This window comes from Nyctereutes procyonoides, unplaced genomic scaffold (assembly GCF_905146905.1).
Source record: "Nyctereutes procyonoides isolate TBG_1078 unplaced genomic scaffold, NYPRO_anot_genome, whole genome shotgun sequence".
NCBI lineage: Eukaryota > Metazoa > Chordata > Mammalia > Carnivora > Canidae > Nyctereutes > Nyctereutes procyonoides.
Window position 1 is genome coordinate 16,808,288 of NW_026575040.1, and position 27,732 is coordinate 16,836,019.

Below are 27,732 nucleotides of genomic sequence, written 5' to 3' on the forward strand. Positions count from 1 at the left end.
CCATTCTGAAAGCATTTTTTTTTCAGTTATCAATATATCATGAACATCTTGGGATGAGGCTGGCTCAGTTTGTACAACATGTGACTCAATCTCAGGCTGTGAGTTCAAGCCCCATGTTGGATGTGAGCTTAGTTAAAAAGAAAAAAAAAACCTCAAAAAATCTATATATATTGTGAACATCTTTAAGCATTAATATACATTCATCTACATTTGTAGTGAATTAATATTCTATTATATGGCTGAATCAATCTCTGCTTTTTGGACATTTAAATTGTTTAATATTATGAATGTCACTAAAATCAATGTCCTTGTAACTGAATCTATTCCTTTAATAGATTTCCAAATGTTTAAGTCAAATCAGGATTTGATTCTTCCTTCAATATTTTATCCAAGCTTTTCTTTCCATTCTCTCTGGTGCTGTCCTAGGTCAGTGAGTGTGTGGGAGTAAACCTGCTAACTGATTTCCCATAGTTTATTTTTCTTGGAGTACATCATGTATATTGCCACATTGACAGTGCTTTCATTATTTCCATCCACTACTGAAAAGCTTTAAAGGCACTTCGTCAACCACTAAATATCCTAAATTGGTCTAGCATTCAAAGCTTTTCTTAATCTATCCTCATTCTATATAACAACCTTATCAACTATTAAAATGTAATAATAACCCTTTCTATAAGATTTGGTTTGCTCACTCACTGAACTAATTATACTTATGCAAATTGTTGTCTCATTTTGTTTCCCTAATTCAAAATGTCCTCTCCCTTTTTCTCTTAATTCCAGTTTAGCTTTCAAAGTCTACTCAGATTATGTCCAACTTCCCACTTCAAATTCCCCCTTTTTTACTACACCATTTAAAATACAATTATTGAAAAAATACAAGTATTGAATTTCCTCAGGTCTAAGTTTCACTTTCTTAATATTTAAAATTTTCCATGTTCAGAATTAAACATTAAAAAATATTTTGTTTATTTGAGAAAAAGAGAGAGAGAGCACGAGCAGGGGTGAGAGGCAGAGGGAGAGGGAGCTGAAGAAGCAAAGTCCCCATTAAGCATGAAGCCCAATATGGGGCTTGATCCTAGGACTCTGAGGTCATGACATGTGCCGAAGTCAGACACTTAGCTGAATGAGCCATCCAAACGCCCCAGGAATTAAACATTCTGTGAACATTTAATGCTCTTTTCTTCAAAAGCTATTATTAAATCAATGGCGTACCTTATAGTTGAGGGTATCTGAGAATCAATATTATTTTTATATGTTGACATTGACTTTCCAAGAGAACTTGGTCTTTTATCTTCATTCCATCCTTCAAGTTTATTTAGATCAGTAATTGTCAAACTGCCATGTGATTACACTTACATGAGAAGACTGTTAAAACGCATGTTTCTGGGGCACCTGGGTGGCTTAGTTGATTAAGTGTCCAGCTCTTGATTTTGGCTCAGGTCATGATCTCAGGATCATGAGACCAGCCCTGTGGGGGCTCAGGACTCAGCAGGGAGTTTTCTTGGGATTCTTACTCTCCATCTGCCTGCCCCTTCAAATAAATAAATAAATCTTAAAAAAAAAAAAAAGCATGCTTCTGAACTCCAAGCCCAGGAATTCAGACTCAACAGAATTGGAGAAAAGTCCGGGAATTTGCAATTTTGACAGGCATCCTAAGTGACTCTGATACAGGTATTCCACAGGCCATATATTGAGAAACACTCACCTAGAACAATAATCAGATAATAACCACTTGCATTGTTGAGAAGTATAGTTAGTAATCGTTAATATGCATATAGTAAGAATTATGACTCATTTGGCTTCTAATGACAATAATGAACCCCTGTAATTATTTATTGAATATCTATAACATTGCTTTAGGGAACAGAAGGAACTATTAAACATGGTCACACAGAAGCACCTAGCATAGTAGGAATTGTGATGAATGGAGACCATGAGACCTAGGACCAACATCTGGTCCTGCATTGACTAATTTTACAAGTTTGGCTAAATTAATTTACTTCTCTTAACATGAGCTTTCACCTTTTGTAAAAGATGAAAAAGACAGAGAGAAATATTAGTGTGAATGTTTTTGCTATGTGTCTTTGTGAATAAAATGGGAACACACAGCAAAGCTCTTCAAATATATTATTATTGTCACTGCCCTCAGATTGGTTACAATCTGGTTAGGAAGACAAGACATAAGCATCTACAAGTAAAATAAAAATATGACACTCGAGGCAGTACAGGAGACCTACTATGAAATGCTTCCCAGAAAGATGAGAATTAAATAACCAAATCAATATAAAATGAATCAGATTCACTATTTGTTATGGTTCCCTTAGAAGACAGGATTCTTTCCAGGTCCAAAAGAAGCAAAAGTAAGATTTAGCAATCAAATCAAAACTTGAATAAATGTAAAAAAGTTGTGGCCTAATCAATTATATTATCCTTGAAAAAAAATAATAACAAAAAGGGAGATGGTGGTCTACATGGGGTCTAGAGAATATTCCAAAATACAAGGGTTTGTCATAGTGTGTTTCAATAACCATTTAGGGTGGAGCTCACCTGAACAGCTGGATGGCCTGACACCTGTCTGGTCCCTTGACCTATTCTAATGTGGCACAGTAAGTTGCATAGTTGGATAAACAAGCCAGTAAAATAATTTAATTAATTTCTTCTGCAGTGATGCTTTGCTTAATAAGCTGCTTTCAATTATGATTTAGCCAACCACGTGTTGAAAGATAAAAAAGAGAATGCAGTGGCTTGTTAACATGAATATCTAACTTGTAGAATAATAAGGTGATGTTTTGATCAAGATGTATCCCTTGAGAGTTGAGTTCCTATAAATTAGTCCTTGTTGGCTGATCATCTCAAGTTGCATGATGAAAAATCAAGCTTCTGATGGGGCTCCTAGGTGGCTCAGTGCGATAAATGCCTGCCTTTGGCTCAGGTCATGATCCTAGAGTCCTACTTAGGGCTCCCTGCTCTGTGGGGGGCCTGCATCTTCCTTTCTGTCTGCCTGCAGCTCCCCCTGCTTGTGGTCACACACACTCTCTGTCTCTCAGACAAATAAGTAAAATCTTAAAAAAAAAAAAAAATCAGGTTTCTGGATCTTCCAAACCTAACAGTAGATTCTGGACCATGCAGTGATAATACAAATGGATTCACCCAGTAATTTAAAAAACCAAACTATAAGATTTAGAGTCAAGCACACTTAGGTTAGAAGCCTAGACCTCTCTTTCTTCATTTGTAAAATGGAATATGTCTACTCCATAACACTGTTGTGAAGAATAAATGGAATCATGCATGTAAAGTGCTTATTATGGTGCCTTGCACTATGCCAGGAATATTGTCTTAATAGTCTGGAAACCCCCAAATCAGGAGCAGAACAAATATTTGTTGAATGGATGATAACTAATTACCACTGTTAACCCTGTAAGTTTTTTTTGGAGAGGGTGCTCTCTGCTTTGCTTCAAAACCTTTTTCTCTCTGTGTTCTGTAATATCAGAATAATAATATGAGAATTTCCATAAAGTACAGAGGATTAATTGCAGATGAGTGATATAAAAGTTAGGTGTTTTGTGCTAAACTGTGATTGAGATTTGTGGGGCCCCTGGGGTCTAGGAAAACACTTCAGGACTATTTGGAAGTTGATCTAGTTCTGAACACAGAGGTCACAAGCAAAAATTCTGACAGGAATAACACCAGCTGGGGTGACATTAGACCAGCCCATCCAAGGAGGGCAGCCTCTACTCAGTTTCAGCCAATTGAGGTTTTGTTAAAAAAAAATCTGCTTAACCTCTCAGTTTTCACAGCCAATCTGGTGTCTAGGTTTTAATTCAAAAGCTCCTGATTGTTAAATATTAACAGATAATTAAGAAAAAAATTTAACAAGTCAAACCAAACCTATCTGTGAGTCCAATTTGGTTTATGAACTACCAGTTCGTGACCAGAGCTTTAAAGGCTGTGTAATACTTGTTAAAAGACAAACTGAAGCATATTCAAAAATTTTAAAGACTATTTGAGCAAAAATTAATTCTAATCCGGCAACAAATAATAATAATCTAGCAGATAGAAAAGCTTGGAAGAACTCCACAAAATGAAAGACTTTTAGAGGCAGATGAGAGTGGAAAGAAGGAAATTATACTAGGGAAAAGGTGGGTTGATTACTGCAAAGTTAACTCCTTTAGGAGATGGCAGGAGCCTATCTGGCATATTACCTAACTGTGCTGAACAGCCATTTCCTGATTGACTGGGTTAAGATTCCATTTCTGAGAGAGTGGGAATTGCAATTCAGTCTCAGTTTGGTGATGTGAGGCATAGCATAAATGACTCCATTTGGGCCTGTTTTGTTTTTTAACATATTGTATAAGAGGAGAAGAGATATAAAGAGAAGAAAAAAACAGAGAAGAGGGAAAGTTTATGATGCTTTGTGGTTCTGAAGTGTTGACCAGTCTGACTGGATAGAGTAGGAGTTTCATTTAAAAGGCAAGAGAGAAAAGATTGGACAAGTGAATTTGTTTTTGTGGAGCACCCTGAATGTTAGATTAAGATATCGGTTTTTTTTTTTTCAGATTTTATTTATTTATGAGAGACATCGAGAGAGAGAGGCAGAGACACAGGCAGAGGGAGAAGCAGGCTCCAAGTAGGGAGCCCAAAGTGGGACTCGATCCCGGGTCTCCAGGATCACACCCTGAGCTGAAGGCGGCGCTAAACCGCTGAGCCACCCGGGCTGCCCAAGAAGATATCAGGGGTTTAGGCAGGGAGGGGCCACTCCTAGTTTTTTAATAAATTAGTGAAATGGACCTTATTCTAGCACTAACATTCAATAAATATTTGTTGGATATATTTTTGCTAAACTCTCTGAGGCCCTGTTTTTAAAATCCCTATAACATGTGATTCACTCCCATCTTTAAGAATTAGGAAAGGTATCAGGGCCACCTTGGTGGCTCAGTTGGTTAAGCTTCTGCCTTTGGCTCAGGTCATGATCTCGGGGTCCTGAGATCTGGCCATGATCTTGGAGTTCTGGGATCTAGCCCTGCTTTGGGCTGTCTGCTCAGTGGGGGAGTCTGCTTCTCCTTCTCCCTCTGCTTCTCCCCACTGCTCATGTATTCTTTCTCTCTCAAAAAAATAAAGAAAATCTTTTAAAAAAAAGAATTAGGGAAGATATTAAATAAACAAATACAATACAGTTTAATAAAGCTTTACTTATTCTAGAGAGAGAGGGTGAGAGCAGAGTGCCAGGGGAGGGGCACAGGGAGAGGGAAAGGGACAGAAACAGGCTCCCCATGAAGAAGCAGCCCAACCAGGGCCCCATCCCAGGACTCTGAGATCATGGCCCAAGCCAAAACCGCAAGTCCAATGCTCCACCAACTGAACCACCCAGATGCCCCTATAGTACAGTTGAATAAAGCTACATTAAAAGTACACAAATGGTAGATATTAAGTTTTGTCTAGAGATTAAGTTAGTGGAGATTTTACAGAAAGATGGCCTGAGCCATATTTTTAATAATATCTATTTCTTTACATTTGAAAGGAAATTGACATTTATTACATGCCTTCTAAATGCCTTAAGTTTTAAATATTATTTTACACTGTTCTCTTTCCCCGAAAGCTGATTTTCTAAGTCCTTTTCTTTTCTGATCCCTTGGACAGAAAGCAAAATCCTAGCAAAAGTGTCTTAAAATGAATTATTGAAAGGATCTTTTGAGCCTGGTTTTATAGAATATATAGGATAAGTGGGAAAGGCATTCCCCATAGAGGGAATAAAATGTGCAAAGGTATCAAAGAGGGAAGTGATATGTGTGTTTGAGAAGGCAACTGCAGTTGAACATCAGCATATTGTAGTGATTAAAGCACATGCTTTGGAGGAAAATTTAACTTTGGATGTTGGCTCTGCCTCATACCTGCTTTGTGACTTTGGGCAACTTGTTTAAGTTCTTTTTCATAGTTTATTAAAAAAAAAAAAAAAAAAACACAAACTCTACACCTAACACAGGGCTTGACTTTACAACCCTAAGATCGAGAGTTGCATGCTCTACCAACCGAGCCAGCCAGGTGTCTCACTTTTTTTTTCCTAGATGGTAACTTATTTAAGTTCTTTAAGCTTTCATTTCCTTACCAACTGCCAGCTGTTACTGTTATTCTGGTTTTTGTCCTTGATGCTTTTAGAAGATAAAGTAAGAAAAGAGAGCCATGAAAGACAAATCTGGCAAGGAAAGTAACAACCAGATCATAAGGGCATTGTATTTTATCCTAGGAATAAAAGGATATATATTTTTTAAAAAGACCACTCTGGCAGCAGTGGGGGCAAAAGGTCAAGGAGTGGGTAATGTAAGACGGAGAGACCAGATCTTGGGCTTTGGCCATAGAGATGGGCCGGGGTGATTCATAGGATGGAGATTAAAGATGACTTGACCTACTGGAATGGAAGAGGAGTTAGATAATTGCTTGCGTGGGGTTGTCACTAACCAAGATAGCACGTTTAGGGAGGAAAAGTGGTTTGAGTAGGTTGATGTAGGGATTTGTTCGGTTTTGGACATGTATTTGATGTACCGTAAGGAGTTGGTTAGTAAACGTTAGATATGCAATCATCACAACACCTAAAATTTTATAATTACATGTACCATGTAATATTCTCAGTGCTTTACAAGCACTTTACTTAACTCCCCTAGCAGCTCCCTGGAAGGTAGAATTACTTACTATTCTCCCCATTGTAAGAATTACCAAACTGTGGCACAGGTGCCTTAACTTATTCAAGGTTATAGCTGGTACATGGTGCCACTAGGATATAGGTCTGGGACTTGGGACACAAGTATAGGAAAAGTGTTGACTGTGTGGTAGGTATTGGGTTATAATTCAGAATAAGAGAGACCCAGGCTTTGTTTCAATGGAGTTTACATCCTTGTGAGTCATAGACACTTGAGAGTAGTAAAAACTAATTATGCAAGGGAAGAATGAGAAGACAAGAAATAAAGACCTGAGGAACACCAATATTTAAAGGATAAAGAGAAGAAAAAGCCCTGGGGAAGAGATGCAGAAGGAAGCATAGTTAAAAGTAGGGAGGAGGAAAAAAAAAAAAAAAGTAAGGAGGAGGACATGACCTGAGCATGCTGGGTTGGAGGGAAACTGGAGCAGGAAGGGTCTGCACTGGTGGCCGTGACTGTATTAGGAATTTAGGAAGCAGAAGCACTGCCAACATGTTTGATGTTTAAGAAGCCCCTAATAAACTCCTGGATGTTAACCTTCATGAGAACCAGGATTCTATACAGTGACAGAAAGTGGCCCCAGAAGTGGGTCTGAGCACCTCCAAATCACTATTAGAGCCACAGCACCTACTGGTTTTGAGCAAATAGCTGCAGATGAAATGAGAGAGAAATTGGGGTCATACTGCAAACTCAGCAAAGACCGGGACAAGATATATTTAGACATTTCAGTGGAAAGTCTGGCTCAGGTTCATTGTCTAGGATCAGCTGATAACTTATCAACTTAAGGAGTTTAAAGATTACCAGTTCAAAGAAACAAAGGAAGAAGATCTAACGGATTTTGAAGAACTGGATGGAAAGCTTCCACGGTCAGACCCTTTAAAAGTATAGAAAATTAACACCAAAAAGTATAGAAAAGAGAAAACGCAAAAAGATAAATCAGAATTCAAGTAAAGAGAAGATTAATAATGGATAAGGAGACAAAACAAATGAGAGATATGATTAAAAAAAAGATTCACTAACAATACCTTAGATTTTCATATCTTAGGTTATTATGAAACTCCAATCGTCAAAGAAGAAATCTGAACATTATTAGGTGATGATTTAGCATCTTGCAAAGACAAGGAGGATGAAAGCTCATAAGAAGAAACTCATCCTGAAGTGCTGAAGTTTAGAGTCACATGCAACAGGACAGGAGAGAAACTGCTTTTCCTCAAATAAGGCTGCAAGAGATTTTGGGGGTGCTGTTCAAGATTACTTTAAGTGGAAGGCTGACATGACCAACTTTGATGTGGAGGTTCTTTTGAATACCCATGATAAATTGTTGTGGGCATTGCATTGTTAGAAGAGAATCTCCACTGAAGAAATATTACATATTTTGAACCTACAACTCTTAGATCTACCCTTGCTAATGGGATGCTCAGGTTCTGTGCTCCTCAACCCATTAATATAATAGTTGATCTGACGTGTGGAACAGAACAATACCAATAGAGGGGGCTACTGAATGGTCTAACTTGTCACATTGCTGGTGATAATAATCTGTTGACTGTGAATAGAGCAGCAGATAATATCTCATCTTTATTGACCAAAAGCCAAAGTAAAGAAGGCAAAGTATCCTGGGGTTTGCCCATAGATGCTGTTCAGTGGGATATCTGAATCTGCCATTGAGAACTGGCTCTGTTGACATTATTGTAACAAATATGCCATTTGGAAGAAGGATGGGCCCCAAAAAGAGAAACTGAAAACTTTATCCAGCTTGCCTAAGGGAGATGAACGGTGTCTGTAGACCATGGACAGGTTGAGCTGCACTGCTTACTCAGGACAAGAAATGCTTTGCCAAGGCATTATCTGGAATAGGACATGTTTGGTGGGAAGGTACATACTGTCTGGGTGAACACAGGGTGTCTTTATTTTTTATTTATTATTATTTTTTAATGTTCTTTTTTTGTATAATTTTTTATTGGAGTTCGATTTGCCAACATATAGTGTAACATAGGGTGTCTTTATTACAATTTATGAATTTATAAATTTATCTCCTGAAATGTACACCTCAAGCTTTTATTCTTCCTTCAGAACAAGATGGGGAAAGAACTCCTTAGTGATGCAAAGAATAAAGATTTTTTTTTTAAAGAATAAAGATGGTTAATGATATTTGTGCCTCCTAACACTGAGAATGTCAGCATGATGAACTTGGTTTGAGAGAAAAATAGTGTTAATAAAATTGCAGCTTGCAATTAAAAAAAAAAAGGAAAATCAGGAAAGTGGGCAAGGTCTTGGAAAATACTGGAGGAGAGAATTTTGAGGAATGTTAATCGACCAAGAGGTCTAGTTAGATAAGGATTCTGAGTGCATAGCGGCATTGATAACTAACAGATCTTTGATGGCGCTGACAAAAGTAGCTTCTTAGGAATGATAGGGGTGGAAGTAAATCGCAGTGCATTGAGTGAGCACTGCAATGCTCTCTAGTGAGAGGTTGGAGTGAGATGGTTTAGAAGTCCTGCAGCAGTGTAAGCAAGAGAAATTGTGTGAATTGGAGCGAAATTAGTGGGAAGGAAAAGATTAATGGCACAAAAAAGACATTTTCAGGGAAAGAATTAACAGATGGTGGCTGGTTTTGAACAGACAAGGGAAGAAGAGTCTACAGTGACTCCACTGTCCGTGTCAGGTTTTTGGAAGAGTGATGGTGCCATTATCAGATATAGGAATTTAAACATACTGAGTTTGTCATGACAGTGAGACACCCAGAAGGCAGTTTATTAGGAGTTGGAAATTTAAAATATAAGTGTTAAAATGTTTACCAGGATTGGTTTATGTTGTGGAACAAACATTTTCATGTAATATTACTTGTGTAATATTCTGTATATAAGTATATACTTACTAGTCAAATTTCTCATTGCAGCATGAGAATAACTTTTATTATACTGGTGGTATCAAAGCTGTGTATTCTTGCCAAGGAAATAATGCTATTTTTTAAGAAGATTTTATTTATTTATCAGAGAGAGAAAGAGTGAGAGCACAAGCAGGGGGAATGGCAGAGGGAGAAGGAGAAGCAGGCTCCCCACTGAGCAGGGAGCCAGCTATGGGGTTCCATGGGACCTGGGTATCCTGACCTGAGCTGAAGGCAGATGCTTAACTGACTGAGTCACCCAGGCACCCCAGGAAATAATACTATTAATTGCTGCTTTTGAGTATTCATGGAAGGACAGTGATATTTATAATTTTTACTAAACAAACACATAGCAATTATTGCCTGCCACTTTACAAAATCAACTAATTTAATCATTGAAAAAAATCCCGTGAGGTAAAGATTTTATACTTCTTATAAAGAAATGTTGAGATTAGAAAGGTGAAAGAATTTGGTTAAAGCTATACAGCTTATGCATGGGAGAGCTGGGAGCCAAACCCACTTAGTCTAGGATGGTATAAATGATCAGATTCCCATACATTCTCAAAATCCCAAATGTGGTAAGTTACAATTTCAAACAAAATAGCCATTCAAAAACTTGTGACATTTTAACACATTCATTATGAAGCTGGTATGTTATGTATTTATGGTTTAAAACAAGGGGATCCCTGGATGGCTCAGCAGTTTGGAGCCTGCCTTTGGCCCAGGGCGCGATGCTGGAGTCCTGGGATCGAGTCCCGTGTGGGGCTCCCAGCGTGGAGCCTGCCTCTCCCCCTGTCTGTGTCTCTGCCTCTCTCTCTCTCTCGCTCTCTCTGTGTCTATCATGAATTAAAATAAAATAAAATAAAATAAAATAAAATAATAAAACAGAAAGGTGGGGTGCCAGAAGGTGGGGTGCCAGTCGGTGGAGTGTGTAACTCTTGATCTCGGGATTGTGGGTTCAAGCCCCAAGTTGGGCGTACAGATTACTTTAAAAAAACTTAAGAAATAAGGGATGCCTGGGTGGTTCTTTAAAAAAAACCTTAAAAAATAAAATAAAAAGAAATACAATCTTAAGTGTAATTTTCAATGATCGCCTTGGTAATAATGCAAAAGATGATTTTAGATTTTTTTCCAGTTGAATTTATTATGTACTTATTTATTTAAAATTTTTATTTATTTATTTGAGAGAGTGAGAGAGAGAGAATGCACAAGCCAAGGGAGGCAGAGGGGCAGAGGGAGAAATAGACTCCTTGTGGACTCTGGGATCCCAGGACCCTGGGATCATGACCTGAGCTGAAAGCAGAGGCTTAAGCAACTGAGCCACCCAGGTGCCCCTCCAACTGAATTTAAAGAGAAGGTGTTATTTGCTTCTAACCATTATAAATAAATTAATTTTAAAATAATTATAAAATATTAATTATATAAAATTAAATAACTATAAAAATACTGTGCAATACAAAACATGCCACAAGATAGTCTAATAGCTAGAGAATCATAATTTGTTGACACCACTACAAAAAGAGAATAATAACAAGCACAGGTGATGTTTGCATATAATTCCTTTTAAGAAAGGAAGAGAAAGAAAAATTTATGAGAATCTGGCATCTTTTGATAATCCCATACATCTCATTATAAATGGATGCTTTTATTTATTATTATTTTTTAAAGATTTTATTTATTAATTCATGAGAGACACAGAGAGAGAGAGAGGCAGAGACACAGGCAGAGGGAGAAGCAGGCTCCATGCAGGGAGCCCGATGTGGGACTGGATCCTGGGACTTCAGGATCAGGCCCTGGGCCAAAGGCAGCGCTAAATCCCTGAGCCCCCTGGGCTGCCCTAAATGGATGCTTTTAATGATGGTTTTGTAACTACTAACTGTATTTTCGAGCTTATTAATATTGGAGCAAAACTAAATAATTCATTTGTCAAACTGACAAAGAAGCATACATTTTGACTTATGTAAAGGGTAATAAATTTAAAAATATACAGAATAAAAAGTATAGGATTTCAATTAATTATTAGTAATGGTACTATTAATACTTATATTCCCTAATATAGCCTATTCAAACAGGATGCCAAATAGATAAATAATATCTAGTTAAATGCCGCCAAGAAGTTCTAGTTAATGAGATACAAGTTTTTTTCTCCCTTATTTGCCATATGACCATCTGGAACTAGACAGTGGTGATGGTTGTACAGCAATGTACAATACTAAATGCCACTGAATCCTGTACTTTCTTTAATTTCATTTTTTTCCAGCTTCATCAAGATATGACAATATATAACATTGCATAAGTTTAAGGTACATAATGTGTTGTTTTGATACGCATATTGCAAAGTGATTATCACAGTGGGGTATGTAACACCTCCATCACATCACATAATTATCATTTCATTTTTGTTGTGATAATATCTTAAGTTCACTCTCTTAGCAACTTTCAAGTATATAATACAATATTATTAACTATAGTCCTCATGTTGTTCATTAGAGTTCCAGAATTCACTCATCTTTTAACTGGAAGTTTGTCCCCCTTTTTTTTTTTAAGATTATATTTATTTATTCTTGAGAGACAGAGAGAAGCAGAGATATAGACAGAGGGAGGAGCAGCCTCCTCACAGGGAGCCCGATGTGGAACTTGATCCCTGGACCGGGATCACGCCCTGAGCCAAAGGCAGACACTCAACTGCTGTGCCACCCAGGCATCCTGGGAAGTTGGTACCTTTTTTTTTTTTTTTTTAAGTTTGTACCTTTTGACCAACATTTCCCTCCCCCATCCCTACCCCAGCCCTTGGCAACCATCATTCTACTCTTTGTTTTTACGTGTTTGGCTTTTTTTTTAAGATTCCATCTATAAGCAAGATCACATGGTATCAGATCTCTGTCTGACTTATTTCATTCAGCATAATGCCCTCAGGGTTCACCCATGATGTGGCAAATGCAGGATTTCCTTCTTTCTCATGGCTGAATAATATTCTGTTGCATCTATCTCTATCTCTATTTCTATCTCTATATCTGTATCTCCCACATCTTCTTTATCCATTCATTCATGGAGGGACACTTGTTTCTATGTTGTGGCTATTATGAATATTGGTGCAGTGAACCTGGGAGTGCAAATATCTCTTCAAGATCCCAATCTCATTTCCTTTGGATGTATGCCCAGAAGTGGAGTTGTTGGATCATGTGGTAGTCCTATTTTTAATTTTTTGAGGAACCTCCATAATATTTTTCACAGTGGCTGCACTATTTTACCTTCCCACCAACAGTGCATATAGATTCCCTTTCTTCACATCCTTGCCAACACATATATTTCCTGTCTTTTTTGATGATAGCCATTCTAATAGTGAAGATTGTGGTTTGGATTTGCATTTTCTTGATGGTTAGTGTTGTACCTTTGCCCTTGTGGATATCTTCTTTGGAAAAGTGTCTCTTCAGTTCCTCTGCCTATTTCAAAAATATTTTTAAAATTTATTTTTTATTCGAGTATAATTAACATATAGAGTGACGTTAGTTTCAGGTATACAATATAATGATTCAACAAATCTAGACATTTCTGGTATAATTAGTGGATCACATGGTAATTCTTTTTTTTTTTTTTTAAGATTTTATTTATTTGGGAGCTAGAGAGAACAGGAGAGAGAACATGAGCAGGGGGAGGAGCGGAGGAAGAGGGAGAGCAAGGAGCCTGGGATCATGACCTGAGCCAAAGGCAGACGCTCAACCACTGAGCCACCCAGGTGTCCCTCTACTTCTTTCTCATGGAGCTGAAACTTACAACCCCTGAGATCAAAAGCTGCATGCTCTACCGACTGAATTAGCCAGGCACCCCAACTTTTAACTTTTTGAGGAACCCCCATACTGTCTTCCACAGTGGCTGCACCAATCTGCATTCCTACCAACAGTGCACAAGTAAGTGTTCCTTTTTCTCCACCTCCTCACTAACACTTGTTAATTTCCTATGTTTTTTATTTTAGCCATTGTGATATACAGTGATGTATCATTGAAGTTTTTATCTGTGTTTATGATTAGTGATGATGAGCAACTTTTCATGTGTTTGTTGGCCATCTGTAGGTCTTCTTTGAAAAAATGTCTATTGAGGACCTCTGCCTATTTTTAAATTGGATAGTTTGTTTCTTTGCTGCTGAGTTGTAGAATTTCTTTATATATTTTTGGATACTAACCAGGTATCAGAAACATGATTTACAAATATCTTCTCTCATTGGGTAGGTTGCCTTTTCATTCTGCTGATTCTTTCCTTGTGCAGAATCTTTCTAGTTTGATGTAGTCCCAGTTATTTGGCTTTTATTGCTTGTGCTTTTGGTGTCATAATAATAATAATAATAATAAGAAGAAGAAGAAGAAGAAGAAGAAAATCATTGCCAAGACCAGTGTCAGGAGATTTTCCCCTGTTTTCTTCTAGAAGTTTTACAATTGTAGGTCCTAATCCGGGAATAAGAGTTTAAAGAACCAAAGTGAGTTACTGAGAAACCAAACATGAGCTTCAAAGGAGTTAGGGTGAAGATCAGAGAGTTCTCTCCAGAGCTGGGAAAAAGAGTGGTATAAAGTGGACACATTTTGGGCAGGAGATTTAGGGCCGTATGGCTTAAGCTGCGCGAATTTAGCATGGCCAAAGCCTGATCTGCAACAAATTTTTAAAGAATTCTGAAAAAAAACAAAAACAAAAAAACAAAAAACCAAAAACCAAAAACCAAAACCAAAACATAGGCTGTGTCTTTCCTTTCCGGGCTTGAAGGTCCTTACATGTGTTGTGATCACTGGTGGCTGGCGCTTGTTGGGACCTTGCTTTCGTTTATTTTTCGTTTATTTGGTTGCTGTCGTGCACCACCACGGGCAGAAAAAGAACTAAAATCTCCCTTCCTTACGAAGTGAAGAAGACGAGAGCGGCCTCGTAACATCCTTCGCTCTCCCATTCGAGCCTCCGGATGGTCCTCAGCAGCCGTAAGAACTAGAGAGCCGGGGCCGCTCTGCGGAGACGCGCTCCCGCCTGGGGGCGGGACCAAGGGAGACCCCGCCCCCCCAGCCCAATCAATCCCAGCTCTCCGGCGGCGGACAGGAAGCGGCGGTGGGCCCGCGAGCCCGGGAACCGGCCCCCGCGCGCATGCGCGCGCCCCTGGGGCGCCTGGGGGAGGGGGAGGGGCGGGAGGAAGGGGTGCGGCCGGGCCTGCGGGTTGGATCCCGCGCGTCACGTGGTGAGGAAGGAGGCGGAGGTCCTGGGCTCGGGGGAGGGAGGTAGAGAAGAGGGAAGGAGCGAGGGAACGAACGCGGGGAAGGGAGGAAGGAAACGAACGAGGGGGAGGGAGGTCCCTGTTTTGGAGAAGCTGGGAGCTCTGCCGGCCCCTGAAGTGGAGCGAGAGGGAGGTGCTTCGCCGTTTCTCCTGCCGGGGGAGGTCCCGGCTTCCCGTGGAGACTCCGGACCAAGCCCCTCCAGCGTCTCCCTCCGGATCGATGTGCTGCTGTTAACCCGTGAGGAGGCGGCGGCCGCGGAAGATGGTGTTGCTGAGAGTGTTAATCCTGCTCCTCTCCTGGGCGGCGGGGCTGGGAGGTGAGGCACGACCCCGGGCGCCGGGGACGCGGCGGCCACCGCGGACCGCGCGGCGGCAGCGGCGGCGGCGGCGGCAGCGGCGGCGGCGGCGGCGGCCGGGGCGAGCGGAGCCCAGTCGCTCGGCGCGGCGCGGCGCGGCGGGCGCGTCAGTCAGCCCGGCCGGCCGGCGGCGCCACTCGGGCGCGCGGCGCTCCCCGCTCCCTATTGTCCCCCGCGCCCCGACCGCGTTCCCTTCCGCGGCGGGCCGAGGAGGCTCCGAGCCTCGGCGAGGCCTTCCCCGCCCCCCGCTGCCCCGGCGGCGGCGGAGCGGGCGGGCGGCGCGGAGCCCAGGCCGGGGGCTCCAGTCCCCTCAGCGCGCTCGCGGGGCTCGCGGGGCGCCGGGACGGGCGGCCGCCGCGGGGCCGGCGGGCTTTGCCTCCCCCACCCCCTCCCCTCCCCCCTCCCTCCCTCCCCCCCCCCCCCCGCCTCTGCCCGGTGGCGGATTCCGGAGTCCGCTCCGCCGCGGGGAACCGCCGCGCAGGCTCGTGGGAAGTTGCGATGTGCGCGGCCGGGCCGCTGTATTGTTCTTCCCCGGGCGCGGCGATCCGGACCCGACCCGGTTCTGCAGGGGGGCCGCCCGCGGAGGGGTGGCCGCGGTGCCCTGCCTGCCGGGCTGGGAGAAGCCGCTTCCGCCCTGCGGGGTGCCCTGCCGCTGCCCGGGCGATCGGAGACGGCTCTCGGGAGGGCGTGTTTCTGTGCCGGGGCGCCGTTTTGTTGCCCAGGGGAATGGGTTTGCCGGGGGAGGAAGGTCCGCCGCCTCGGGATGCGCCCTGCTGTGCCGGTCGGATTGGGTCCCTTGGAGTAGGGGCCAGCCCCTGGGTAGCCCAGCCGGACTTCCCTCACTCTCAGGTGGAGTAAGTACCGCGCAGTTAGTGGGCTGTCAGACGAGGGCAACTTCCCCGCTCCGCAAAGGGGAGTTCAGTTTACCGTAAGCTTATAATGTCTCGATTGCTCGGGTTTTGCAGACGGTGTTTATTTCCCGTGTATCCCAGACCAGCTGCATTACTGTGTTGTCGTGTGGGTAAAGTGCGTTATTTTAGGTAAAGTTTTTGATCCGCCCCAAAGTAGACTTAGAAACTTCCAAGTATGTCGGAAAGCATCGAATTGAAGAAGTGACCCGGAGGCTTCCCGATGGGCATAGTCTAATTTGATAGAGAATACCGTGTATTTTGTGTAGCGTGTTGTTCCTGTTCTTCTCTGTTACTTTGACTCGGGGTTGCAAAGCCAAGCGTGTTCTTGTCCTGAGTTCCTAGTCCCAGAATGATGCTTTGTGTACCTACACTTTTGTTGTGGTTTGTGGGGTTCATTTGTTAGAATATACATAGGAGATGAAGAGCTTCTGGCAGATGTGTAGTTTGAAGAAGCATCGTGTGCTGGAGACCCTTTATAAGGGGCTTTTCATTTAACATTTGTATTTGTGTTCAGGAGGCGGCTTCCAACAAATCATTTCTTCTGCCTGTTACCACTATTTGTGATTAGAGTCAGGTGTTAGACTCTTGATTTCTGTGAGGTGCTGCTACAAAGTAAGACAGACAAGTGAGGTACTGAGCAGTGGTGGTATGTGACATGACCTTTGTTTTTAAAAAGTGAAACAATAATATGAATTGGTGTAGCCTGAGGCTTGAGGAAAAAGTAAATTAACAGCCTGATTTTTGTGGGTTAAGACCCTTGGTACGCAAAAATCTAAATTCAGGACTCTGCAGTCATTTATAAAGTATCATTTTGCATTAAACATTAAAAGGCTACTTACTTTTTGATGTTTACTTTAAGCAGAACTTTTTAAAAAGTTTCATTTTGAAAACTTTCATTTTGAAACTTTCATTTTGAAATTAGCATCACGATTGTAGGCTTTGGGTACGTGGAGATACTTGTGATTTTATTGCAATATATACTATTTAAAAATATGAACCTGAGCTATTTAAATTTATGGTCAAGTTTGTAAAAAGTTTATATGGCGATGATAAGTAGAATAGAATATACTCGAATATAATTTGTTTTAGCATAGGAAAGAAATGAATATGTAGATGAGAAGTTGTAGTGGAAATATGGATTTAACCTTAAAGTATAGATCATTTTTATGTAGTTAAATGGTTTTAGTTGCTTCTCCATTTTGATTCATCAATCACTGTTTTGTGTTAATTTTTTCTTTTAATGTGATGAGTGTGAAGTTTGAAGAATGAAAGTGTTTAGAATCATAAAACTTAAACTTCCCTAATGCTGTTCATTTCTAGCACATGCCCCAGTCAGTTGTATTTGTAGGAAGATACATAAAATTTCCAGAGATCAGTAAGTGTCCATATATATATATATACACACACACACACTCTCTCTCTCTCTCTCTCTCTCTCTCTCAAATATATACATAAAATTACTTTGTTATTTGTAACCATGTTAGAAAATTTTTGGAACTATTTTAAGTAAATAGTTTACCAAGCCTAAACAATTTTTATGTATGTATATTACTTTTTAACCTAGAGATTTTGGAGAATTGTTGTCTTTTCTCTTTTTAAAAATTAATTGGCGTGTTTTAGATATTTTAGCTCTAGTAGTAAATTCAGTCCAATAGTACCATGCATTCTTTAGAAATACGTTTTCCGGAAGTTTGGCCAAAAGTATTAAAAATATCAAAGCTTAAGCTTAAACAATTTCTCTCACTGCTATCAAATAAGGGTCTATGAAGTTAACAAGAGAGACAGGTGGTTTTGTTTTTGTTTTTGGTCTCTCTTAAAGGGTTCTGACTGTTCATCTTTTTAATTTGAATTTGCTAATCTAGTTAGCTGTTTTATTTTAAGGCCCATTCAAGCCATCTCCTACATTAACTGTATCTTTTCTATATACACAGGACCTCTCTGAGTAGGTGGAGGGAAACAGGCATAGCATAGCAGGCACCTCTGATTTCTCATATTCTTTTTATAACTTGTTTAAGATGTTCAAGAGTGGTTATTCATTATCTGATTTCTTAAATTTTCCAAAGGATTTGCAGGGTTGAGGGGAGAGTAAGGGACATTTCTGTGATGTCTGCTGTGTATCTGATTCTGTGTTAGAAGTGGTGGTATTTTACAGTTGAAGAAATAGACTTGAAGAAATTTATTTAGCATCATCCACCTGCTAAATGGTGAATTAGACTTTTAAACCCAAGCCAGCTTGACCTTGCGGCCTGAACTTGTTACCCATTACCCCTCATAACCTTTTTGAAAGCAGTTCTCACCGCTAGCTTAAAGGTGACCATTGGGCTGAACCACCATAGAGATGTGTTTTGTTTGATTCTCAGTGTCTTTAGGTTTCAGCTATTTATCAACATAGAAAACTTGGGAAGTTCCTCAATGAAATTCATGGGTTTCTAGATTTTTTTTTTTCTTTTTCTTTTAAGAATTGGAAACCTAGGCTCTTCTGGGCTGCATTCCCATTGTCTGTAGCAGAGTGGTAAAGCAGTAGCTGTCCGCTTTAGACTGGGCATATGCTTACCAGTCAGTGCAGTTACTATCATTCTTATTGGTAGTACACTTAGCCTACTTCACTCACTTTAATTACCTGTGTGGATCATGTTAGTATGTTATTTGCATCTCTGCCTCAGCTTCATCTTGCATAGATGAATCCAATCTTTAAAAAAATTTTTTTGACTTATCTCTTATCCAATTTTTAATGTATTTTTTAATTCTTCATTTTTACAATAGTCTTAAAACTTTGTCAACAAAAGCTGTGGCATATGTAATACTTTTTATCTAGCATAAGATTATTGGATATTTTTTAAAATTCTGTTTTCATAACAATTTGAAGGTCTTAAAGAATGATGGTTATACTTTTTCTGAATCACTTTATCTCAGTGAGCAAATAAGAAACCATTCCTTTTTCTACTTGGGTTGGGTGAAATTCATAGGAAGAAAAATGAGGGTCATGTAAGTAAAAACGTAGGCCTTTTTTCTTTTAAGAACAGGTAGTAAACATAAACTCTGCCTTTGAAATTCATAAAGTGAAATAATACATTCAACAATAAGCTACATTTTTCGACATTGTTGGGAAATGACAATGACAGGTTCAGATATGAGAAGATTCCCAGATAAGCCTCTGGGACCAGACTTGTAAAATTTTGGCAGTTTTTGATGGAAGTTTTTCTAAGATGTATTACATACACATTTACTGTGTCCTTAAAATGGGCTGGCTTCAATCTTTTCATAAAGGATTGAGGTTTAGTATAAAGAACAGCTGTTATTGTTCCAGGCTCTATTGTGTTTCCTGTTTTTTTTTTTTTTTTTTTAATTTTCCCAGAAACAAATGAAATGGGTATTCTAAATTTACTCTAGGTGATTTTACTTCCAACTTTTTGGTTGAATTTCCTGGCTTTTTTGCAAACCTTGAGGATATCACCTCCTAATTAGTTGTTTCTAACACAATTTCTGTGGGGAAACTAAATAATCATACTTGATACACTTGCAAGCAAAGTGGAATAAATAAGTTCTGCATCTTTTGTGGAATAAAGTATATAAACTTTATTTTTTAAAAATTTTAAGAAGATTTTATTTATTCATGAGAGACAGAGAGAGAAAGAGGCAGAGACATAGGCAGAGGGAGAAGCAGCCCCTCACGGGGAGTGTGATGTGGGACTTGATCCCCAGACTCTGGGACCATGCCCTGAGCCAAAAGCAGACGCTCAACTACTGAGCCACTCAAGCTTCCCGTATATAAACTTTATATATATACACATACACATATCTTAAAATTTATTTTTTGTAGTGATGCGTTCACTTTTTAAAAAATATTTTATTCATTTATTTGAGAGAGAATGCAAGCACACACAAGCTGGGGGAGTGGCAGAGGGACAAGCAGGCTTCTTGCTGAGCAGGGAACCCAAAGAGGGGCTCAATCCCAGAACCTGAGATCATGCCTGGATCCCAAGATCGTGACTCCAGCTGAACGCAGATGCTTAACTGACTTAGCCACCCAGAGGCCCCTAAAAATTTATTTTTAATATATATGTTTTGGCTTGTGGAGTTTAATGTCAAGGTTGCCCTGTTCTGAACAATTAGGATGATGATGTACTAATGAATTTTTGTAGTTAAAATGAGGCAAGGTGGAATGGAGAGAAAAAAAACCCTGGTGAATAACCAGGAAGACACAGCAAATAAAACACATTTATTTGGTTGCAGGTAGATCATTTTCTAGATCTGAATCATGAGTACTGTGGGTCCAAACTAATATATACTAGATTATTGATATTAAACATACCATAAAATGTACAATTGTAAAATCTGCAGGAATGCAAATTTTAAGTTAAGTAAAATATTCTCTATATTTGAAAGAGCAATTAGATGAAAGGTGGCTGACAGGCTTCCGATACTGTGTTTTAATGTTAGTTTGTAGTAAGGTTAACTGTTGTGTGTTACAGGTTTGGTGACTTTGTGATTTGCATAAAATTTGTCTGTCTTTGAATTGTATCACATTCTAATGGTTAGAAAACTTTTGCCAAAGTTGGAGGTATTTTTTGGGATGGTCTAGTTTAAAATATATATGTAGAGTAACAAAAATGGAATTTGTGTGAAGTTAGGGGGCAGGGCAAGTAGTCTTTGGATATAGCTGCTAACCCAAGTTTCCATGAGAGGCTTGAGTGGCCACTAATTGGGGGAGACAAATTGTAGATGCAAAAGACTGTGGACAGAAAAAACATGGTAGTTTCAAATCTGAGCCCCAAGTCACAGGGCGGATGCTCCAAATTCTAGGAGTTGATTTGCATTTGGTCTGTTTGCTCATGGGCAACTCTGTGTGACATGCTTGGGTAAGGAGCCCCAGGTTTCTTTTTTGTTTCATTTTGGAGGAATTGACTTATTTAACAATTGTTAGTGATCCTTCCAAGCAAATCTAAAATGTCTCTTTTTTTTGTGAATAAAAATCTAGTAGTAGTATTTCTAACTTGTTTAACTGTCAATCTTTATACTAGGAAAAGAAAGCAATATTAATAATAAATGGGAAAACTGTAATAATCCTACCTGTTCAGTTCCTATGAGGGCAATAACATTGCTACTCAGCAGTGTGAAGCCTTTGCCTTGGTATTGGTGGGGGCAGTCCTGTCTCAATAGGTTGTAGGAAACAGCAATGCCGGGAATAGTTCTTAGAGAACGTAGACTCCTTTTGATACTGGGTGAATTCATTCTGAAGCTATTACAGTTTCAAGTAAACAGTGTGAGAATGTGTACAGTGAGAACATTGCTGTTTAGTCACCAGTTTATTGTATGTCTGTGGTTAGTAGGAGTCATGAAGCTACAGTCTTGAGTGAGAAGTAAAAAACACTGAGTTTGTCAGCATAGACAGAAATGCCAAGTTATAAAAATATAGTTCCAATTATGTATTGTAGTTGCAGTTGAAATGAGGATTTATTTCCCCAGTTGGGGAAAGCTTTTTGAGAAAAAAGAATGGCATAATCTAGTAAGGTGCTTGTAGGTTTACTTGCCTGGAGTGGAGAGTCCATGGCAGAAAATAGGGAGAAAAAAAAAACAAAAAAACAGAAAATAGGGAGAAGTGCTAAATGGGCCATGACACCGGAACTCCAATTATTCATATACTACGCCATGATAACTGTAAGGTAGAGTATTATGGAATCTTGGTTGGAGTCCATGTTGAGGAGTTGGAATATGATACAGTAAGGAATAAATTAGTTGCTTGATGAATTGTGTGTTTGAGTCCTGTATTAGGGTAGTGATTGTAGAACTAAATAAGGATAGAAAAGAAATCCCATGAAAAAAAAACTGATAAAACTTGGCAGAAGTTTAATATGAAGCTAACAAAATTTATTGAAGCCTCACTCTGTTGAATTTAGATCTTAGAGGCTGTTGCATTGGAGACAGTGTGGCTTTATAAAGCTTAGAGGACCTCAGTCTTCGAAGTTGAAAGTAAGACATCTTAAGATTTTTGAATCTAGATAGGTTCTAGTTTGGGCTGTGTGTCAGAATCTGGGATTTTTGGGCAGCCCGGGTGGCTCAGTGGTTGAGCGTCTACCTTTGGCCCAGGGCCTGATCTTGGAGACCCAGGATCGAGTCCCACGTCAGGCTCCCTGCATGGAGCCTGCTTCTCCCTCTGCCTGTGTCTCTGCCTCTCTCTCTCTCTCTCTCTCTCTCTCTCTCTCTCTCTCTGTGTCTCTCATGAATAAATAAATAAAATCTTAAAAAAAAAAGAATCTGGGATTTTATCTGACTTGCAATCCAATATTTTTTGTTGGGGATTGGTTAAAACTTTGCATAGTATTTCAAAAATATTTGGCTCATCATTTGGGAAGCACTGCTCTGGAGTTGTGAGGTAGAATTGGGTGAATTTGGAGTGGAGGAGAGAGGTTAGTTTTTTTTAAGTAGGCTCTGCTCCAGTGCGGAGCCCAGTGCGAGGCTTGAATTCATGACCCTGAGATCAAGACGTGAGCTGAAGTCAAGAGTCAGATGCTTAACCTATTGAGCCACCCAGGCTCTTGAGAATGAAAGATACATTAACAAGTATTTTTTTTGCAGGTGTATATTTACTATCAAGTTGGAATTAGGCTCTTTGGTTCGAGAATATGCTTGATACTTTTGATTTTATGTGAATTTTGAACTTATTTTATTTTTAAAAAGATTTTATTTATTCATGAGAGAGAGAGACAGACAGACAGACACAGGCAGAGGGAGAAGCAGGCTCTATGCAGAAGCCCGACGTGGGACTCGATCCCGGATTTCCAGGATCACGCCCTGGGCTGAAGGCGGCGCTAAACCGCTGAGCCACCAGGGCTGCCCTGAACTTCTTATTTTAGAGACAAATTTGGGAAAAGAATGTGGTCTTTCATTTGAGGCAAATGTACATATATGATTTTTGGAGCAGAATTTTCTATTTGTCTTTGCTTTCATTGATGATACCAAGGGATGCACATACACATATTTGAACTTTGGATTTAGTTTTCTTAAGAATACAAGTAGAATCCTATACTTACTAATTGAGCGGGATATATACTTGCTATTTCTTTTCCTGAGAATTAATTGGGATAAGTTTGTAAAAAAGCTGAAGAGACTGTAAAATGTTATACAAATATTATAAAAATTATGTTGTTTCCAGGCCTCCTTTTATTTGGAATCTGTTAGTTTCAAAATATAGATGGATAAAATGTATTTCTAGAAGTTGAAATGCTAGAAAGTTGATACTGAGCATTAGAAAATAGAATTTAAGAAAATCCACAGTTCTTTGGCACAATTTTATCACTTCTTAATATTAATTATTCAGTCTTTTAAAATGCTTATTATTATGAATTTGCATTGTAGTATTTATGCAGTTTTGTATCCTTCAAAAAATTATGTATAGTTAAAGCATATCTACAGAGCAGACACTGAAATATTTATAAGTAGAGACAGTTTTGGTTGTCATACCTGGAGGGATGCTACTGGCATCTAGTGGGTAGAGGCCAGAGATGCTGCTAAACATCTAACAGTGTACAAGATAGCCCCCCACAACAAAGAGTTCTCTGGCCAAAATGTTAGTAGTGCCAAGGATGAGAAAGCCTGCTATAGGGGAAATTTGAGTCTTTTAACTTTTTTTTTTTAAATTTCTGATAGCATGCTGTCTTAATTGGTTACTCAAGTTTCATAAACTTACGTATTTCTATCTTGTTCAAACCTTTTTTTTCTCCTAGTGTTCTGTGTGCTGCAGCTCTGAAAAATTGACTTTATCATTTATCTTCCAGCATTTTCCATTCTTCATCTTCCAGTTTGTGGTTGGAAAGTAAATCTGATTCTGTTAATTTATAATAGCGATTGAATAACTGATAACTCATGAGGATTATTTAAAAACCAAATCAAATCAGTTGCTTGTTAACCCAGAAAAGCCATAGATTAATAGGATTTTAGTTTCTGTGGGGTAGCTTTAAAGGACTCAGCCAGCAGCTTCTGCAAATCTATCTTCAGAATTAGTTCTACTCAGTTTCAACCTTTCACAAAACATTTTCTTCAAAATTTTAACTCGTAAGTTCTCAGAAACTTTCGCGTCTTTTTTGTACTCTATTCCCCCTTCCTCTTATTATCATCATTAACACCTTTGGCAGAATTGTTTTATTTGCACATCCAAATTTCCTGGAGGAGGTAGAGGTAGATCCTTTGGGATGTCATATGGGAGAAGGGTGAAGTAATGAGAGTGGGCTTAGGATGAAATGCAGGTGTGGGGTAGATGAAATGCAGGTGTGGGGTAGATAATACACCAACAGGGGAGTTGTGGCTGAACCCATTTTGTGTGTGTGTGTGTTTTATTTAGGTAGGTTCAAAGTCACAGTCCCTTACATGGGTTACTGTCTGTACTTGTATCTGCACTTATTTGAATGGTATAAAGACATTTCAAATGAACATGGAAATCTAAATTATGTGCATGTTTCATTTTTGGATTTGTAAGTTGTATTTCATACGTTAGTGGTAGAAATTTACTACATTCAGTATATTTTAATCATTGGTGTTTTGTGCCCTTTGTGATTGATTTAGTTTATAATTTAAAAAAGAGCTACTAATTTTAACTTCTGAGCCAGCTAGTTTTTATTATTTTTAATTTTTAGAAACCAGCTCGTGTCATAAATGGGTGTGTTGAAATATGCTTATAATTGTAGGACACACCCTACTATCTTAAACTTTCATTGGAACTGTTAGGTGTAGATATTTGCTTGTAGAAAATGATCTGACTCATTTCTGGTGAAGAAATTGATACTGTGGCTTAAGTTTGAAGTCACCGTATAGAAGTAACTTCTTTCTAAGAGTGTAGTAAATGTACTTAAATATATTGCTGAAATATAGGACATGATAGTTCCTGGAAGTCAACCTTTGAGAACAACAAGAGAACAATTTTGTTAGTGGTATTTAGTGCTTCAAGATTAGAGTGAATATATATCAAATATAAGAAGCATTGGTCAACACAGTATGATGTCTAAGACAGAGTTGATGACTCAAGTTTCTCAGGAAGGAAATACACTTTTATGTTGGGGAAAAATGCTCTTGGTACTTAATTTTAGAATTATACAAGTGAAAAGTCTGTTGAAAACAACTTGATTACAAGTAATTTTTCTGAGGAATGGAAATGTGCCAGCCTTAGCTTCTTCTTACACATCCTCTCATTTATTGTAATTGAGTTTTTCTGTAAATAGGAAGATCTGTAATGTCAAAACATGTTTGCAGATTTTTTACCCCATTTTTAAAATTGTAGAATAAAATTTCTTTGATACAAATAGAAAAAAAGTTTATGTAATATTGCTATCCCACACAAAGATGATGATGTTGACCCATCATCAGCAAGATATATTCTGATTATTTTTTCATTTTGATGTTAATGAAATTTTCATGCTACGTATTTTGCCCTATTCTTCTATTTAATTTAGATTAGGGGCAGCCCGGGTGGCTCAGCGGTTTCGCACCACCTTCAGTCCAGGGCCTGATCCTGGAGACCCGGGATCGAGTCCCACGTCGGGCTCCCTGCATGGAGCCTGCTTCTCCCTCTGCCTGTGTCTCTGCCTTTCTCTCTCTCTCTGTCTCTCTCTGTCTGTCATGAATAAATAAATAAAATCCTAAAAAAAAAAAAAAAGATTGGAACAGATGATTGTAGATTTTGGATTCAAAAGTTGGGAATGAAGTTTTTATTTGCAACATTCCTGGAAAGTAAGATGCTACCAACCCATGAACTATGGAAAATATTCATAATGTCTAGCATTAATGGAATACTTATTAAATGCCAGGCACTGTTCTTAGGGTATTTTGTGTCTTAACCTAATCTTTACAACATCCCTGTAAGATAGGTTCTGTTATTTTCATTTCACAAACAAGGGAGCAGGATCAGGGAGGGTAATTTCTTCAATTGTCAGAGAAATCAAAAAGCAGTTAATTGAGGAAAACTAGGATTTGAATATGGTCGGTCAGTCTGACTCCAGAAATCATGCTTTTTTTTTTTAAATAAAGATTTTTTTATTTATTCATGACACACACACACACACACACACACACACACACACAGAGGCAGAGAGACACAGGCAGAGGGAGAAGCAGGCTCCATGCAGGGAGCCTGACGTGGGACTCGATCCCAGGACTCCAGGATCAGGCCCTGGGCTGAAGGTGGCGCTAAACCACTGAGCCACCCGAGCTGCCCCAAATTCATGCTCTTAAACACTATACTACCTCTAAGAAACATATCTCATGCTTTAAAAGACATTGGATAGTGAAGTTGTTAGATTCTGCCTTAGTACTAAGATTGAATCATTTTGGAATCAATTTAGACTCTTTTTTTATATAATATTTGAGCCATTTGGCTTTTGGTCAGTCAAGTTCTTTACAAGGTTTTTGTTTTTGTTTTCTTTCCATTAGAAAATGTTTACAATTAAGGAGAGGAAAGCACCTTATAAATATATATTTATTCGTAATACCATATCAATTGTGTTATAAATTTGTGTATGTTCATTTTTAAAAGCTTGAGTATACACGTTAAATCATTGAATGGTGAGATATAATTTATATATTTCTACAGTAATCAGAAAAGAAAACTTTTTTCTTTTAAAGATTTATTTATTTATTCATTCAGAGAGAGCGAGAGAGAGACAGAGACACAGGCAGAGGGAGAAGCAGGCTCCATGCAGGAAGCCCGATGTGGGACTTGATCCTGGGTCTCCAGGATCACACCCCGGGCTGCAGGCGGCGCCAAACCGCAGCGCCACCGGTGCTGCCCCCGAAAACTTTTTTTAAAGCAAGTTATCTTTAATAAAAATTGATATCCCGAGTCACCAGACTTTGAAAAAAGTTACAAGAAATAAAAATACTGTTATTCTCAAATTGTAAAAAGGAAGATACTTTCTAAACTCTTCTGTGGCAAGGAGACCAAGTTATGTTTTTTCCTACTTCTTAGGACTTCCTGGCCATTTTTCTACTACTCTTGCAAACTAGGTGATTTTCTGGTATTGCTTCACTTTTTCCCCAGTTTTTTTCAAATAAATTTGAAAATTAATTATGTTTTCTTTATTAGATCCAGTCTAGTTATCCTTCACCAATTTTACACATAGCCATTTATACTCAATATATACTATGTTTTTTTTGAACTTTGTATCTTAAAAGCTTCTATACTTTTTGAGAGGTTGGAAGTATATATAGTCCAATTAACATTTGTCTACCTTTGACCTAAATTTATTAATGGTTGTCTTTTGCCATGCTTGCTTTATCACTCATTTGTAAAAATATATGTAAAAAATATGTATTTATTTATATATTTTTTCCTCGGAACCATTCAAAAGTAAGTTGTACCGCTAAATACATTACTAAATAAGATTACTTTCTCTTTTTAAGTGTGCGGATGTTCAAATTTCCAGTGAAGCTTAAAAGTACTAGGCACCATGTGAACTTATTACATGCTTTCTGAAGGCCAGATTTCTGTCAACTACAACTAAGGACCAGAAGGCAAAACGTTGATATGCTTTTACGTATGGGTAAAATAAAGTAACCGTAGAGAAATGAGGAGACGTTGACAGAATACTGCAGGCTGGAGCTATTTTATGTAGGAACAATGGCCCAATAACATAATAGCCTAAGGTTATCATATTGTTAT

General features: G+C 39.1%; 1 protein-coding gene and 1 pseudogene across 1 annotated transcript in view; both read left to right on the forward strand.

Moving 5' to 3' along the window:
* The first annotated feature begins 7,181 nt into the window (after positions 1–7,181).
* Positions 7,182–8,785, forward strand: LOC129506232 (tRNA (guanine(6)-N2)-methyltransferase THUMP3-like; annotated as a pseudogene).
* A 6,063-nt stretch (positions 8,786–14,848) lies between these two features.
* The window catches only part of ADAM10 (ADAM metallopeptidase domain 10), a 128,273-nt gene continuing 115,389 nt past the window's right edge, over positions 14,849–27,732 (forward strand). Inside the window, exon 1 of the mRNA XM_055320071.1 lies at positions 14,849–15,135. Within this exon, the coding sequence (XP_055176046.1) occupies positions 15,081–15,135 (55 nt within the window). The 5' untranslated portion in view covers positions 14,849–15,080. The remainder of the gene's footprint in view (positions 15,136–27,732) is intronic.